Raw genomic sequence first — 19,183 nt, 5'->3', positions numbered from 1 at the left:
CACATGGCATGTCTTTTCCAGCTTTTGTAATAGCATTGCTATTGTGACTTCACTCCTCTACATCCCATGGTAATTTCACTTCTCTTAATACTGTTTCCTTGAATTTTTCTCGCAACACCTCTTTTTCAGTTTCCACCACTTTATTCTTTGTTCTCCTCACTTGATACATTTACGTTTTTTCTCTACTGCCATTTTATAATCAGCCACTATGAGTTTGTGCTGCGCAGCCACACTTTCACTGTATATAACTTTGGTATTATTTATTTCCGTTATGTGTTTCCTTCTGGACAACAAGTAGTCTGACTGACTTTTATGGTCTCTGCTCCTGTACAGTATAAGTTGTTTTCTTCTATGATTGAAGTAGGTATTGACAATCATTAGGTCAAAAGGTACAGCATATTCTGCAATCTTGTGCCCTGGTGCCTTTATTTCTCCATAACTCCATCCACCATGAATTCTGACTTCCCCACTCCTCTTCTCACCAACATGTCCATCTAAATCTCTCCCATTTATTACCCTTTCATTGTCTGGTATTTCCATTGTTACTCCATCTAGGATTTTCCAAAATTCATCCTTCTCTTCCTCCGAACACCCTGTCCAGGGTGCGTACACACTTAGAACTGTGATGACATCTCTTCTGATAGTAAGTTTTATGCTCATGAGTCTGTTGTTGGTTCTGTCCATTCCACAGACTTCTTCTTTTAGATCTTTATCCACAATAATCCCTACTCCATTTCTGGACTCTTTGTCTGTGCTACTATAGAACAACTTGTATCCTTCTGCCAATAGTTTGGCTTTGTCACCCTTCCATCTGGTCTCTTATAAGCACAGGATATTTATCTTCCTTCTTTGCACCATGTCTACAATCTCTCGACTCTTTCCCTTCAATGTCCCAGTGTTTAAAGTTCCAACTCTGATTTTGCACTTCATTCCTTCTTTCACACCCTCTTCTTTTGTTAAATTCTTCACAAAATGTCTCCCCCAGAGATCTGATTGAGAGACTATTACTCCGAAACATTTATTTTGACAAGTATCCATTATTGTTTTGGACTCTCTACATAGGCTATCATCACTTATTTTGCTGCCAAAATACGAAAACTCATCTACTACTTTAAATGTCTCATTTCCCAATCTAATTCCCTCAGCATTACCTGATTTAATTGGTGTTTATCTTATATAACCCTTTCAAGACACTGCCCATGCCATTCAACTGCTCTTCCAAGTCCTTTTCTGTGTCTGACAGAATTACAATATCATCTGCATACCTCAAGGTTTTTGTTTCTTCTCCCAGGATTTTAATTCCTACACCAATTCCCCTCCTCCCTCAATATACAGATTGAATAACATCAGGGATAGGCTACAACTTTGTCTCACTACCTTCTCAATCACTGCTTCCCTTTTGTGCCCGTGACTCTTATAACTGCCATCTGGTTCCTATACAAATTGCAAATAGCCTTTCAGTCCCTATATTTTACTCTTGCAACCATTGTAATTTGAAACAGAGTATTCCAGTCAACATGGTCAAAACTTTCTCTTAGTTTACCAGTGCAGTAAATGTAGGTTTGCCTTTTCTTAACCTATCTTCTGAGATAAGTTGTAGGGTCAGTATTGCCTCACATGTTCCTACATTTGTATGGAATCCAAACTGAACTTCCCTGATGTTGGCTTTTGCCAGTATTTCAGTTAATCTGTAAAGCATTTGTGTTAGTGTTTTGTAACTGTGTCTTATTTAATCTGATAGTTCAGTAATTTTCACACCCATCAGAACCTGCTTTCGTTGGAATTGGATTTATTACATTCTTCTTGAAGTCTGAGGATGTTTTTCCTGTGTCATACATCTTGCTCACCAGATGGAAGTGTTATGTCATAGATGTCTCTCCCAAGGCTTTTAGTAGTTTTAACAGAATGTTGTCTACTCCTGGGGCCTCGTTTTGACTTAAGTCTTTTCTGTTCTTTCAAATTCTTCATGCAGTATCGTATCTCCCATCTTCTCTTCACCTACATCCTCTTCCATTTCCATAATATTGCCCTCAAGTACATCACCCTTGTACAGGTCCTCTATACACTCTTTCCACCTTTCTGCTTTCTCTTCTTTGCTAAGGACTGGTTTTTAATCTGAGCTCTTGATATTCGTACAGGTGGTTCTCTTTTCTCCAAAGGTCTCTTTAATTTTCCTGTAGGGGGCATCTGTCTTACTCCTAGTGGTATATGCTTTTACATCCTTCCATTTGTCCTCCAGCCATTCCTGCTAAGCCATTTTACGCTACCTGTCAATCTCATTTTTGAGATTGTTGTATTCATTTTCGCCTGCTTCATTTACTGCATTTTTATACTTACTCTTTTCATAATTTAAACTCAATATCTTCAGTGTTATGCAAGGATTTCTATTAGCCGTTGTCTTTTTACCTACTTGATCCTCTGTTGCCTTCACTATTTCATCTCTCAGAGCTACCCATTCTTTTTCTACTGTACTCCTTTCCCCTGTTTTTATTGATCGTTCCCTAATGCTCCCTCTGAGACTTGGTATAACCTCTGCTTCTTTCAGTTTATCAAAGTCCCATCTCCTTAAATTCCTACCTTTTTCCACGAAGATAAAGTATGAGAAATTAAGACTCGTATGGAGGCATATAGACAGTCCCCCTCCCTCACTCCCTCATTCCCTGTGAGAGAATGATTAATAGTGGAATACCCAGTACCTAGTAGCTATACGTGTTCTGCAGCAAGAGTCAGTTGTCCTGAAAGGCAGCTACACCACATATATTGTTTGGGTCATCCAATGTAATACTAGTTTCCTTGAATTTTGAATAGGGTAACTTGCTATCTGACATATCCTTACAGCCTAATACCTTCATGAACTTAAACTTAACCGCCAATAACATCTCCCCGCCCCCTTTATTTCATTATCATCTTTCTTCATTATATGGTTTTTTTTTAAATTTATTACGCATTTCTTTATGGCTTTTATGTTTTTAATCTTCACCCCCTACCTATCTCCTTTTTTTCTTAGCTTTTAATAGGACTTTTCATTTCATTTCTGTTCCGCTTAATCCATCTTTATTTCTTACTCTGCCCTCATCATCTTTGGACTGGCATTGGCACAGTGCTTACCCATGTATCAAATTTGATATCCTTCTTCCTGATGCTTCCCTGTCAACTTTGCCAGCCCCTGTCCTCATAGCAGTTGGATCCCTCTCATCCTGAACTGAGTGATCGGTCCTTCCTTTTTAACTTTCCCCAACTTATCTTTCTCTCCTCCCTGAGGAAGGAACTAGTAGTTCTGAAAGCATCAATGGTACCACAAACTTTTACATGTGTCAGCCTATAGTGCTAAATATTTTGTTATTACAGTAGAGCATCAATTATCTGAACATCAGTCAACCAAATGATCACTTAACTGAACTGTTATTCATTCCTGCATGCCACTGTGTCCCCACTGTGATCTTGCCCCGTGCCCCTCTCCTGTTCCATGCACCAACACTTTTATGATCACTTGTGTAAAGTACACTTGTGAAATGAAATTCCTAAACTCAAATGTTCTTTCTATGAGAGCTATGACAAGATTAGTGAAAGATTAGAAGAAGGTGAATCTACAACGAAGTTACCTAATGAGTACAAAGTTAGTAAGTTGACATATGGACATAAAAAAAATAAAAGACAAGCATCACAAATTTTATATCTAAGTGTAATTCTATGAATGAATCAACAAATCATAAAGCTATGAGGCTTGCCACAAATTCAGATCTGGATGATCCTGTTTACAAGTGTGTACAAAAAAACGATCACAGGGAGAACCTACCACTACTCCCATTCTATGTGAGAACACAATTCAAATTAATGAAAATCGTGGAGGTTCATCAAATTTTAAAGCAGGAATGGGCTTTTTAAAATGTTTTAAGTCAAGATACAGCTTTCAAATACAAGGAGAAAATCTGTCTGCTGTTTATTCAGCAGCTGATTCTTTCAAAATCAAACTAAGAGCCTTCTGAGGGAAGAAGATTATGCTCTCACAAATGTTTACAGTGATAATGAAACTAGGCTCAGCTGGAAATTTTTTCCAAGAAAAACTCTTGTTTCACATAAAGAATTAGCAGCACCTGGCCCCAAAATAATAAAGGATCGTGCTACAGCTTACGCTTGTGCTAATGCTACTGGTAGCCACTGGTTGCCCATGCTCATCATTGGTAAAAATAAGAAACCATGATGTTTCATTGTTTCAAACATGTTAATATGTCTCTGATGCCTATTGTTTATGCCTCGCAAAAGGGTGCCTGTATGCACAGTGTAATTTAACTCATCCATCATGTAAGCTCATAAATGAAAATAAAAATGATGTTTTTTCCATCTAACATAGCCTCATTAGGAAACAAAACAAAAATTTGGAGTGGAATTAAAATCCATGAAGAAGAAATAAAAACTTAGAGGTTCGCCGATGACATTGTAATTCTGCCAGGGACAGCAAACAACTTGGAAGAGCAGTTGAACGATGGACAGTGTCTTGAAAGGAGGATATAAGATGAACATCAACAGAAGCAAAACGAGAATAATGAAATGTAGTCGAATTAAATTGGGTGCTGCGTGAATTAGATTAGGAAATGAGAGGCTTAAAGTAGTAAATGAGTTTTGCTATTTGGGGAGCAAAATAACTTATGACAGTTGAAGTAGAGAGGATATAAAATGTAAACTGGCTGTGGCAAGGAAAGCATTTATGAAGAAGAGAAATTAGTTGACATCGAATATAGATTTAAATGTCAGGAAGTCTTTTCTGAAAGTATTTGTATGGGGTGCAGCCATGTATGGAAGTGAAACATGTGGATGATAAATAGTTTAGACAGAATATTAGCTTTCAACATGTGGTGCTACAGATGGATACTGAAGATTAAATGGGTGGATCACATAACTAATGACGAGGTACTGAATAGAATTGGGGAGAAGAGAAATTTGTGGCACAACTTGACTAGAAAAAGGGATTGATTGGTAGGATACATTCTGAGGCATCAAGGGATCACCAGTTTAGTATTGGAGGGAAGCATGGAGAGTAAAAATCATAAAGGGACTCCAAGAGATGGATGCACTAAGCAGATTCAGAAGGATGTAGGCTGCAGTAGTTACTCAGAGTTGAAGCAGCTTGTACAGGATAGAGTAGCATGGAGAGCTGCATCAAATCAGTCTGTGGGCTGAAGATCACAACAACAACAACAACAACAGTAAAATTGTAAACCTCATCACTGAACTAGTTGTGTGCAAAATGAAGCTGAAAATATACTGGCTATATCTGAAGTTTTTACGTGTTTGGCTGTTTCCTTGCAATGGTTTGAAACTCAAGATGAAAGTGTTTATAAGCAGTGGGCTTGCTTTGGCAGACCTAAATTAACGATATTTGTAAGCATTAATTCTACACTTAGGTACTGTACATGCAAAATACATAGATATTACATACTTTTTGTTTACTAGACTGTACTACATACATTCCTGCTGTACTTGCCATTGTTATAATGAAAGAGATTCATGTTATGGTCAATACATATAGTTATTATTGGGGTAAATTAATTAATAAATAAAAATATACCAGTTCTGTTATCCAAATAAACTGGTTTTCGAAAATCTCCTCCCCCCTCTCCTCCCAAGTTAATTTGGATAATATATATTATTACTTCTGAAAAGACAGTTTACTTTATATTGGATTTTGTTACTATCTAGAAAGAGCCTGTATTGCACTGACTTTGTTGTTGATGCACAACAATCTTGTAATATATGCTTCAGGATTAATCAGAAATAACTGACTCTGAATGTTTAACCAGACACAGTGAGCCAGCAGACTTCCCAGTTTCATTGCGAAACCAGGATGGAAATTTAGATCCTCAGAAACTTAAAGAATGGGCAGAGAAGTCTCATTTGGATCCTAATGATCCTAGAAATGCTTCATTCTTTTATTTTTTGAAGGTAGGATGCCATTTAATACGCAGTGGCTAATTTTTATTTCATTTTTATGTTATTGTAATGTCCTTGGATGATTATAATATAAATTATAATGTGGGAGAGGACTACCAGGAATTAAAATTTTTCCAACTAATTTTCCTGTTGATATTAGAATAAATAAAACATTATATTTCAATAACAGTATGCTTTTCTACTTAAACTCTTACCCTTCTCTTCATTGTATTACTATCCTATCTTATGCACATGAGACTTTAAGCAGGTATTTGTCCTTTATCAACAGTATTTTAAAAAGTAAGTAGGGTATTTTACTTTTTGACCATTGCTTAAAACTTCAGATTAAGCCAGCTTAATCTCTGGATGATAGGTGAGACATCTTGCTTTAGCCTTGTAGACAGACCATAATGTAAATGAACTAAATTATTCTAGCATCTTTGAATGTATGTATCTATCTTTCCACATAATTAAAGGTAATTTTTATTTCAAAATTGTTAAAAGGCAGACTTCTTCATGAAGATAATTGGTAAGAAAACCTATAATATATGGGTCTAAAGTCATTATCGTTCCCTTTTTTTGTCAGTTTCTGTAAAAAGCATTTTCATTTGTTATTGTTTATGTGTATTTTATCTCTTTAGTTCAAGCATTAGCTCATGATTGGTCTTTATGACATAATGGCATAGTTTACTTCTACATTTTCTTTGTAACAGAATACAGAAGAAACTTCATGCAGAGAAAATTCATATTTTCGGCTGGACCCACTGCAAACTGAATTTGACTTCTGCACAGCAGAAGAGTTAGACAGCAATCCACGTCTTCGATTACTTAAGCTCAGGGATCGTGGTGAACCTGAATTTCGTGGTTTACATCTTGTTCCACTTCGTGAGAAGGAAATATTGCCTCAAATATTTGTGGTAAGCTGGAGCTGTATGCACTACAATGTATATGACAACTAATTTGTATATGATATTTATTTTCTTTTTTATGATTAAATTTTTGTAGCTTGACCGGTACCCTTTGTACTTCTTATTTAGCTGGAAAAGTAATAGCAAGACAGTAGAAAGTACCTGATCATGTGGTAAAGGAAGGGATAAATACAAATAGAGAAAGTATCAGCTCTGTTGTTACTTTAGCAGTTATCCTTCCATCGGGTGCCTTTTACCAACCATTTGATTATGCTCCTCCTGTGTAAACCATTCGTTATTGTATATAAAATGAAAAAGTATGGAATTGTGGATAGCACTTTAGAGTGGTGTAAGTCATATCTGACTAGAGTTGTAAAACTATCACAGGCTATCATAGAACACCTCAAATAAGCATAGACTGTTGCAGTTTTCCTGGTATCAGTCATTATGACATAATGTTTGCTTTCTTTATGTATGTGGTTAGTGTCTTACTAGATTCACCTGAAAATGGTAAGCAGTGAATTGTCTAGAAACTGAGTGAAATATATAAAGGGCAGGGTAACCTATGGAACAATTTTGCTCTACGTAGTTATCCTCCTGTCTGTTTCTTAAAAGTGAACAGTATTTATTGCAAACCTGGAATTGTCAGTGTATAATTCAGGTTTTATTCAAAAACTGTTGATTAACAAAGTGAAACATAGGGATGTTGTAGTAGAACAAAGAAAACCACACAGAATTTTCATATAGCACTAGAAAATGCAATTTCCCCAATCAAAAGGAAGAATAAAAATCTGTAAAACATAAATATATCAAACACTGCTTTAATACTTCATTGAACGGATATGAAAGATGTTTCTGTTATTTATAAACAACTTTTGCATTTACAGGGTGTATACGACCCGGGACAACCGGGAGATCTGGGAAAAACCCGGGAATTTTTTCATCCGGGAGAAAAGTGGGAAAAACTTGGGAATTTTTTAGAATTCCGGGAATTTTTCATCGTTTTAGTTTTCAGTTAAATTTTTGTGACTTTGACTGGTAGAACCAGTACTCTAACAAAGAATATTAGTGCATATCGATACTGCAGAATAATACTGCAGCAATAAAAAAACAAACGAGAGGGAAAAAAATGAAAATAAAACTTAAGTAGCAAAGGAAATGCACCATATATAACAACAAAACACAGTGCTTATACAAGCGTCTGCCAACAGCAAAATGTGTCAAAGGCTTTAGGAAGACTGTGATGTTTCTTAAAGTGTAACACGCGCAAAATAGATAACATTATGTGTGAAAGCTTAGCTTCTCTTGCAGCTTATTAATCTTAGAGTCCAATATTATACATAAAAGCTTTTCTTTCCTTGTAGCAACACTATGTATACTCATGTAAACCATTACCTTTTCCTATTTGTGTGTTCGTGCTACTTAACAGTGATGTTGCTATTGGCTGACTACATCACATGTCCTATGCTCTGTATATCCGCTGTTATAAGCTGGCAAGATCGCTTGACGTGAGCTACAACTGACTTACAAAAGCGCATCGCAGTCTCGATTTCAACCCTTCGGAAAGTAACATGCGATGTATGGTGGAATTCGAATTTATACTTCTGTAATACGAAAATATGCAGTGTACATTCTGTTGTGTACAGAATAACAACAATAATTATATACTTTTCTGTTTATGCATATAAATTTTACTTGCATTAAAAGTACTGTAATTGTTTTGGTTACGTAAAAGCACAGAAGTTACATGATTGACTAATTTTTATTACTTACAAAATACAATTTATATTCTATAAGGATATAAAATACACAATGGACAAATACTGAATGATGTGTGGTTCTAATTATGTGGAAAACTGTCAACCAAGCAAATGGGAGGGGGGTGGGGGGGGGGTGGGGTGGGGGTGGGGTGGAGGGAGGGGAGGAGTGATTGGCTTACAGTCTCTGTCTTACATATTCATTTATGTTTCTTTTTCCTTCCCTGTCACTGCCACCAATACTACCAGTAATCCTACCATTTACTATATCATTTATGCATTGTACCAAAACTACCAAACTATAGTTCTGATAGAGTGCAATTCTGTATCTGACAGAGAGAAAGAAACAGGTTGTCATAACATTGAGTAAAGGAAAGTATCACTCAAAATGAAGAACTATTTCACAGGAGGTATCACAAGGCTCAATCCTAGGTCCAATCATCTTCCTTTTTTATGTAAATTTCTTACCCATAAATATAAATTATCAATCATTGTTATTTGCTGATGACATGTTCATACTGATAGAAAATAAAAATGCAGAACAAATTCCTGAAAGAGTCATAAATACTTCAGAAAAACTAGATACTTGGCTCCATCTAATGGGCTAAAATTAAATGTTTCAGAAATGGTGCTGACAAAATTTAAGACGAAATGATCTAAAATAAATTATATTCAGATTATTCACAAAAGTGAGGAACTAAATAAAGCAGAACATGTAAATTCTTAGGAATGCAATTGAACAGAAATTTGCCATGGTCCTCACATATAGATTATCTAAAAAATAAATCAAACAGCCTGACATTTGCTATGTTATACTTAGTCAATGTAACACGAATAGACAAAAAATAGTTTACCATAGTTACTTTGAAGCAGTTGTGAGACACGGTGTTGTCTTTATCAGAAATACTAGCAACTGACGGTAATATTGCCTATATAGAAGAAAATCATCAAAGACATGTACAAAGCAAAGCCAGAAAAATCTTGTCAGCCACTATTATGAGACCTAAATATACTAAGTGTTTGCTCATTGTAGGTATGTGATATAATTCTCTTTTCAAATCATAATCCTGAACTGAATCTTCCATATAACTTTCGGCACAAATATTAAGCTAGGAAAAAGAATATTTCATGCTTTTCCATCAATCCCACAATATATGGGAATTAAAAAATGCAACAAGTCAAAAGACATAAATTTTTGAATTGTAAGAACTGAGTTGATGAAAAGAAAATTATGCAGCACTCTGGCACGGAAATGCTATTACTCTGTTGAGGAATTTTTTAATGTTGATCTGGACATTTAAGCTGTATAAGTATTCAGATTTTGTAGTATATTATAATAAATATTGTATTTGATGTATAATCTGTTACAGTTAAATGAGACAATAAAATCCTGATTATACTTGTCAGTCTTCATTTTTTTCTCCTTCTCTTCATTCTTACTTTCTGTCTGCATTTTGTCTCACACTCATAAGTTATCGGGTTATTGTATGTCATTGCTGTATTTCATTGTTCATTTTTAACATATTCTTTCCTGGTGTATCTCTTTTTCTGATTGCAGACTGAGTTTACAACCATAAATAAAATTTAAAAATTAAACTAAGGCCTTTCTCTCTCTTTGATTGTGTATTATTCCTTCTTTATCAGATATTTAGTAACATTTTACTGCCTTTCTTGGACTGCTTTAGTCAATTTTGTAAGAACAGTTTTTAGTTTAGAATTGGCCCAGTACTCCTTCATTCACTTAGATCTCAACTTTCTTTCTATATCTGAAATCACCCTTCCCATTATTTGTTTGTTTAATCTGGTTTATAGCCTGATACTGCTGTGGAAAAAATGACTTTTGTCATAGTGTTAGTGATGCACTTTTTAATTCTACACTCAATATTTTTTTGACAACTCACATGTAATGTTTTATATCATTATAACTAGAGTTGGCCCATGTTGACCATCATCTATATGATTGAAAGTAGCATCAGATTATCACAAAGTTAAGTCTGGGTTTCCCAAATCATTGCCTGCTGATCACTTGAGTGGCATGAGAACATTATGGAGATACTCGACAAACTCCAAGAAAGGTCTTGTACACCACAAAAAGTTTTACTGTTGAAATTCCAAGAGGGTACATTCTGGGAATTGTCAGACAACAAATTACTCCCTTCCATATACATCTTATGAAATGACCACATTGAGAAAATTCAAGAAATTGAGCTAATGGCAAGGTTTACTGACAGTTGTTCTTCCACTGCACTATTCACGAATGGAGTAGTGATGGGAGGATTAGATGATAGTGGTACCAGAAGTATCTTTCACCATACAACATCAAGTCTCTTGTGGAGTTTAGATGTAGATGTTCATGTGCAAAGATGTTTCTCCATTATCCTCCTCATTACTTGTTGCATTTCTTCATAGGCTGTTTTATTAGAAACTAGTCTACAATGTCCATTTTCTTAGCATCCTTTGTTAATGGCCATTCTGATTATTAGGCTGTCTTAAGTATTCTTCCTATTTGTGGAGTGTTAATGGTTTTGAAAATGGTTCCACTTCAGTATCTTATATCTGGTTGTGTAACTGTTTAGTAGTATTTTTTTAATTTTGTGTCTGTTGAGAGACTCTTTTTGATGTATGTATTCTTAGTGACATATAGTGCTTTTATCGGATTTTTTATTCTTTTCTGCCACATAAGATTGTCAGTGAGAATTCTTGTTATGATTTCCCTAAAATTGATGGCTATTTATAAAATAACCTCCTTTTATTTAAAAAAAATGTGAATGTGTTACTGAATTTGTTCTACAATACTGTGAATGTACAGACTCTAATTTATTTTTCCACATTGTTTCCAGCAACATTTAGACATTTGTCACAACATTAGATTAGCTTTGAAGTTCTGCAACCACCAGCCATCTGGCATTAAATTACTATTAGCCCAAATCTTAGGTAATGAGTGAAGGCGACATAAACAATGGTGCCATAGGTTCAAGAGTTGGTGAACCATTCTCCATGATGAAGAGACAAGTTGCCGACCAAGTATTGTGAATGCAGATGTAATTAATTCGGTTGACAAAAGGTTTAGCGAAAATTGATGTTTCATCATCTCAGAGCTTTGTGTTCATTTTCCACAGATTAGTCCTACTCCTCTGTTCAAAGTGATTACTAAAGGTTTGGATGAATGGAAATTTAACATCAGGTGGATGCAGGTGGCAGAATTACATGATTGCAAAATTCCAAAGCTCGTCACACACGACAACTAATGTTTCAGTGTGCTGGAGACAATGTGTAAAAATTAATTAGAGGATGTACTTTCACAGTATAATAAAACAGATTCTGCAAGTTTGTTCACATTTTTAAAATAAATAAACGTTTACTTTATGAATAGCCCTCATATTTAAATATGTCTGTATTTGTGGTTTCCTGTTCTTGAATTGTGATTTTGTTTACAATTGGTGGGCTGGCTAACATAATTGTCTGTTTTTCCAAAAACCAATACATCAACCAGAACACAAGGCCACAATAAATTATAACCAACTCAGCTGTATCACAACACACAATGTTGATGCTCTATTAAAATATAGAAAACTCAAGAACTTCACAGGGAAATTAGGTAAACAAAAAATTTTAATAGCAGGCCCGTAACAGATAAGAAATACTAGAATAATGCAAGATTAACCCAGCAAACATGGCTGAGAGGAGCTAGCTCAATTTTACGACTACTAATGTTAACTGTAGTGGTCGTCTCAAAATGTTTCCTGGCTGCTCCCTGTATCCTCCTCCTATATGTGTGCTTAGCACTGGCAACAGCAACTACTGAGATACTCAGTCCACACAGCAGCTGCTGCAGGTGGAGTTCTTGAAAAGATGCGTTGTGAAACAACAATCTGTGTAATGGTAAATAAACTATTTTTTTATGAATTTTCTAAACAAGTGATGTAGTTTATAACTTTAGAACACGTACATTCTGTTTAAATGTGTAGTTTTATTTTATGTGTATAGTTATCCAGAAACTAGCTTATCACTTACTTCTCATAGTAAACTGAAAACTAGGAAACCATTTGTCATCTGTAACCTCTTGTAAGTGTTGTTTTCGTGCATGTTGTTATCTTTTATGTCATAATGCATCACACACAAAGAATATGAGAACTGAGTCATCTTTCCCCTATTTTTATTTTATTTGACTATTGTGTTATTAATCTGCTCGTAAGTGTGTATGCCTATCATAACCATGTTTTGCAAGTTTACAGTTGAAATTTTTCTTCTTTTTTTCCTGTTGTCTACTGAATCTGCAGTTTTGGGTGGATTGTTATTACTTCACAACAATAAATGATTTGTTATACACTGAAGCACCAGAGAAACTGGTAGAGGCATGCATATTCAAATACAGAAATATGTAAACACACAGAATATGGTGCTCTGGTTAGCAACATCTATGTAAGAGAACAAGTGTCTGGTGCAGTGGCTAGATCAGTTACTGCTGCTGCAATGGCAGGTTATCAATATTTAAGTGAGATTGAACATGGTGCTATAGTCGGACCATAAGCAATGGGACACAGATTCTCTGAGATAGCGATGAAATGGGGATTTCACCATACAATCATTTCACGAGTGTACTATGAATATTAGGAATCCGGTAAAACATCAAATCCCTGACATTGCTGTGGCTTGAAAAATATTCTGAAAGAACAGGACCAACAACAACTGAAGAGAAATTCAACATGACAGAAGTGCAACGCTTCTGCAGATTGCTGTGTATTTCAATGCTGGGCCATCAACAAGTGTCAGCATGTGATCCATTTGAGGAAACATCATTTATATGGGTTTTCGGAGCCAAAGGCCTCATGTACCCTTGATGACTGCACGACACAAAGTTTTATGCCTCACCTGGGTCCATCAACACTGATATTGGACTGTTGATGACTCGAAACTTGTTGCCTGGTCGGACAAATCTCGTTTCACATTGTGTCGAGCAGATGGACATGTATGTATATGGAGACAACCTCATGCTTCCATGGACCCTGCATGTCAGCAGAGGACTGTTCAAGCTGGTGGAGGCTCTGTAATGGTATAGAGCATGAGCAGTTGAAGTGACATGGGACCCCTGATACATCTAGGTACAACTCTGACAGGTGACACATATGTAAGTATCCTGTGTGATCACCTGCATCCATTGATGTTCATTGTGCATTCTGATGGGCTTGGACAATTCCAGCAGGACAATGAAACAGTCCATACATCCAGAAACACTACATCGTGGCTCCAGGAACACTCTTCTGAGTTTAAACACTTCCATTGACCAACAAATTTCCCAGACATGAACATTATTGAGCATATCTGGGATGCCTTGCAATGTGAGTAGAGACCTCCACCACCTTGTACACTTAAGGATAGCTCTGCAGGATTCATGATGTCAGTTCCCTCCAGCACTACTTGAGGCATTAGTTGCATCAATGTCATGTTGCATTGTGGCACTTCTGTGTGGTCATGTGGGCCACACTCAATATTAAGCAGTTGTACCAGTTTCTTTGGCTCTTCAGTGTATATTATATAGTGTTGCATTTGGTCACATGTCTGTTAGTCTTACAACTGCAATGTCTTAGGTGTGCTTCATAATGAGACCAATTCTTTAAAATCTGAGTTTTACTTCTTACCTATTTTGATGACACTTGCTATTGAGATATTAGTTTGTTTTAGTTCCTGTGAGCTAATATATTTGTTGCCTACAATTTCTCTCTATTTTACTGTTAAAATTGCTTATTTTGCTTCTTTATTGCTTTTTAGCTTATAAGCAATTATTATTTTGTTCAATAGTTGTAATAGTTTCGACATTATTATGAAAGGGACAGATCATTACTCACAATATAGACTGGACGTTGAGTAGCAATACATCCCTTTCATAATATTGTTGCTATTCCATCCTGAATTTTCCATTTTTTGTTTAGTTGTAATAGGTTAAATGATCTCTTCATATAGTGGTTCCAGTTTTGTAATTTATTTCAGTGAATTGATCAATGTAGTCCAGTTTTTTTAAAAAAATTCTTTTTAAAATTCAGTCTTATCGCACCACGTATGCTACAAGAACATAGGTGACCAGTTTCGGTCATATCACATGACCATCATCGGACCAGTAATTTAATTTAGAAAGTAATAGAAACCTTACTAGTTTGACAATAAAATATGACAAAATGCTTATAAGGATAAAATACAATAAGATTTGTTATACCCATGGCATCCTTTGAAGATGGTAACTGGAGAACTCTTCTCAGCTGCTGTGATGTCAACTGGTGCCAGCAAGTGATGGGCATATGCTTAAATATGAAGATGCTCCACCTACCTCTTCTTCCTCTGCCTCACGTCAACCAATCAGTGTAGAACAGGTTCACATAACTGTCAAAACATAAAAAAGTACAAAAATAACATAAAAATAGTTATGTATAAAATATCAATTAAAAGCTTTAAAATAACTGTACAGACGATGTATACTCAGTGTGCCCTCTATTGGCTAAGGTGGTACTATCACAATGGTTTCAAAGTCAACTATGTTGTGAAGGTCTATGGCATTGCGGCATCATATTGATATGTGAGTTGTGACTCAGTTGCAAGTATACACCTATGCTAGATTCAGTCAGTCTGTCTTATATTAACTTTATTTGCCACTGGTAATATATGTAATAATGGAATGATCAGCTGCAGAGTGGTATGATATTACATACACTTTTTAAAACTGATTTATTAAAAATGGCGTCATATTTCATAAAATTTCTAGTTGGAAGTTTAAAATCGTGATATAAATATTTACGTACTGTTCTAAGGTACATTTCTGCCATGGACACAACTAGGTCCTATGATTTTCTGAACAAAAGAGTACATTTGTGTTCATAAAATTTCGTCAAAGAGATCATAAAAATGTTTTTCATGAAAGTCCAACTGTTCATTGAGAAGCACTGACGGTTTGTCTCGAAAATGGGCATATATCTTGATCTCCTCCAAAATATTTAATAATAATCCTTTATTAGCATAATTAAAGACTTGCAAATTCTGTTGTACCATCCCTTCGGCATGCTGATTAAAAGTTATGTGATGGCCGAAGACTGATTTGGTTCATGCAGTACCTGATGTATGTTCTTTGTATGAATACGTATGTACTCTTTTGTTCAGAAAACCATAGGACCTAGTTGTATCCATGGCAGAAATGTACCTTAGTACAGTATGTAAATATTTATATCACAGTCTTAAACTTTCAACTAGAAATGTTACGAAATATGACTCCATTTTTAATAAATCAGTTTTATGACATTTTAAAAAGTGTATGTAATATCATAGCATTCTGCAGCTGATCATTCCATTATTACATATATCACCAGTGGCAAATAAAGTTAATATAAGACAGACAGGCTGAATCTTGCACAGATGTATATTTGCAGTTGAGTCACAACTCACATGTTGATATGATACCGCAATGCCATAGATCTTCACAACCTCATTGACTTTGAAACCAATGTGATAATATCACCTTAGCTCATAGAGGACACACTGAGTATACATCATCTGTACAGTTATTTTAAAGCTTTTAATTGATATTTTTCATAATAGCTAAGTAGTTCCATGGTTGTAAAGAGATATTTTATACATAACTATTTTTATGTTATTATTGTACTTTTTTTATGTTTTCATCATTATGTGAACCTGTTCTACACTTATTGGTTGACGTGAGGTAGAGGGAGAAGAGGTAGGTGGAGCATCTTCGTATTTAAGCATATGGCTTCACATGCTGGCACCAATTAACATCACAGCAGCTGAGAAGAGTGCTCCACCTACCATCTTCGAACGATGCCATGGGTATAAAAAGTCTCACTGTATTTTATCCTTATAAGCATTTTGTCACATTTTATTGTCAATCTACTAAGGTTTCTATTACTTTCTAAATTAAATTACAGGTCTGATGATGGTCATGTGATATGACCGAAACCAGTCACCTATGTTCTTGTAACATACATGGTGCGATCAAGATTGAATTTTAAAAAGAAATTTTTTTAAAATTTTTTGATTGCTGTTCCATAAATGTTTATTAAAATAGTCCAGTTTTGTTGTATTTGTGGAAGTTAGTCTAAAATCACCTCCAAAAATTGTTTCTTCATTGTTTACATGTATTCAAGAGTATTATTTAGCAGCTTGTGCAAGAAAGATTTTAACACAAATAGTCCATATAAATAAGTAAATTTAGCTCATATCGCATTTGAATGAAAATAGATAATTTCTTTCCTGAGTTCAAAGTAAAAAATGTAACTCTTTTTCTGATTATTTTCAGTTTTATGGTAATTTTTGTTTACCCTGTGATGATTCCCATCTTCATTTTCTTCTACTTTTAAACAGGAATATGACAAACGGATTTCTGTGGAGCCAAAGAGAAGTCATGATGAACTACCTCCAGATCCATTAGAGTCACATAGGATATGGGGCCAGAGATTTCTCCTAGATGTTCAGCAGAGGATACTACAGCAATGTCATGCTGCACAACAGAATAAGCAACCACAAGACATTGTTTCAGAGGATCAAGTTCCTGATATTGGGTACAGATGTCATAATGTAATCTGTGTTTGGTGTAATAATGAACTGTACAGAGATGATCTTCTTATAGTTGTTTTTGTAAGAGAAAGGAATTTTTATAAGTCATATGAGGACTGTGTTAATAGCTGAATGGCTGCCAAACATGTTCCCCAAGCTGTGTAGTTTTCGTCTGATAATTCAGATAAAGTTAATCTCACAGTATGCCATCAGTCCCATTTTCAATCAATTATACAAATACAAAATAATTTGGGTAGTGGTAGTTTAACTGTGAAATGATTCACATTATAACTAGTCTTTGATTTGCAGTCTGAATTATTTGACAACCTATGACAATATCTAGAACCATCAATTAACTGAGTAATTTTTCTGGTAATCAAACTTCATGCAATGCAGTAAAAATAATCAGTTCTTGAGAATATAAAGTAATTGGATGGATAAAACATCAACTCACCAAGCAGCAGCAAGAGAGCGCACATATAAAGGCTTTCGAAGTATGCAAGCTTTTGAAGCATTGGCCCCTTCTCAGAGGAAGCTTGAAAAGGAAGGAAGAGGGGTGAAGAAAAATGTCTGGTGAGGTTATGTAAAACAGAATTAACTTCCAAGAGATGTTAAGCCATAAATACAGGGAAAGATTTTAAGAAATTGTTATAGGTAAATGACTAAACATAATGTAAAAAAGGTACAATGTGTGAAAGACAGACTCTCAAAGCTTTTTTGAATGTGGTGCTGGCAAGTTTGTTTGAAGAAACACTGACAAAGGTGCCACTGGTGCAGTTGCTGTCAGCAACACATCCAGAAAAATCATTTTGTGTGCTTGAATTGCCCATTGTGTACCAATAGTGAGTGTGCAAGAGCTTTCCATTGCAAGTTTCACAAGACACCACCAGGTTACAAAATCATAACGAAGTGGTACAAGAAATTTGAGGTGAATGGTTGTTAGTGCTGAACTATCCTTTAGTTAAGTGGTGTGGCTGATAGTATTGAGATACACAGTTTGGAATAACGAATATTTGTTAACATAACTAAACTACACCCAGCTTCTGAGAATGAATGTCCACACTACACAATAATGGAAATGTCAATCCTCAACAGTGCCTAACAGGTGCACACACCAGGATGAAGTTCATAAATGTCGAAATGCTGAGAAGCAGGGAGTATAAGTAACAACACTCTCCCATGAGACTGGGAGCTTGTAGGTAGGTCACTGATGAGCAGCAAGGTGCTGTAATGACATGGTACCACGAGGCAATGAGTTTGTGAGCAGATACTATGAACCAGTGCTATCAGCAGCAGCTGATGGAAGTGCAGCATTGTATGGGGCTCACAATAAGGGGAAGACAACACCTTGGCAGACAGTGGCAGTGGCAGTGGCGTGCATTGGAGATTCTCAGTGACTGTTGGTCAGTTGGAGTGTGGGCCATAACTGGCTCTTGATGGGTGAAGTGTTGACCTAAGTAGGCATCCACAGAGGAGTACATGCAGGGTGTCACGTGGACACATGACCATGCAGATGCGAGTTGGTACCAGTGAATGCAGCACTGTGTACAACTATCTCCGCATCGTGTGGTGGCATAGGTAGCAGCCCCAGATGCTGTGGCAAGTGCAGGAGGCGTGGTAGTAAACATCTCAGTGACTTTTGCATTGACAAAGTCTTCAGGATTGAGGCAGGGTCCATGCCTGGCCCACAAAGCATATCCATAAGTGTGGGCACAGCCTTGCATACACCTCACCCCTCCCCCTTTAAAAGAAATGGCTCAGCCATCTCAGAGATGTGAGTGTGTGAACATATGCCTGAGAAATGACCGACTAGTTGCTGAATGCTGAAACACACTCTACAATCATTGAACAGAACCAAAGCACTGTGCATAAAAAGAACCCCAAGACTGACATGAACATCCACAGAAGAATGCACAACTAATAAGACTGCTGAGCACATGCTGCAAGACCAGTGATATCCAATACACAAGAAAAGGAAAAATATATAAACACTGCACAATAGCTTCCAAACCTCAGTGCAAGGCACATGAATATACT

At 35.9% G+C, this 19,183-nt stretch overlaps 1 protein-coding gene across 1 annotated transcript in view; it reads left to right on the top strand.

Moving 5' to 3' along the window:
* The window catches only part of LOC126355338 (coiled-coil and C2 domain-containing protein 2A), a 536,251-nt gene that overhangs the window by 377,081 nt on the left and 139,987 nt on the right, over window positions 1-19,183 (top strand). Inside the window, exons 15-17 of the mRNA XM_050005633.1 lie at window positions 5,799-5,940; window positions 6,642-6,845; window positions 16,955-17,151. Of these exons, the coding sequence (XP_049861590.1) occupies window positions 5,799-5,940; window positions 6,642-6,845; window positions 16,955-17,151 (543 nt within the window). The remainder of the gene's footprint in view (window positions 1-5,798; window positions 5,941-6,641; window positions 6,846-16,954; window positions 17,152-19,183) is intronic.

The sequence above is a fragment of the Schistocerca gregaria genome, chromosome 3 (genome assembly GCF_023897955.1).
Source record: "Schistocerca gregaria isolate iqSchGreg1 chromosome 3, iqSchGreg1.2, whole genome shotgun sequence".
In the NCBI taxonomy this organism is placed as follows: Eukaryota; Metazoa; Arthropoda; class Insecta; order Orthoptera; family Acrididae; genus Schistocerca; species Schistocerca gregaria.
The sequence above is the reverse complement of the archived record's forward strand: the minus strand, read 5'-3'. Positions and strand labels throughout refer to the sequence as shown.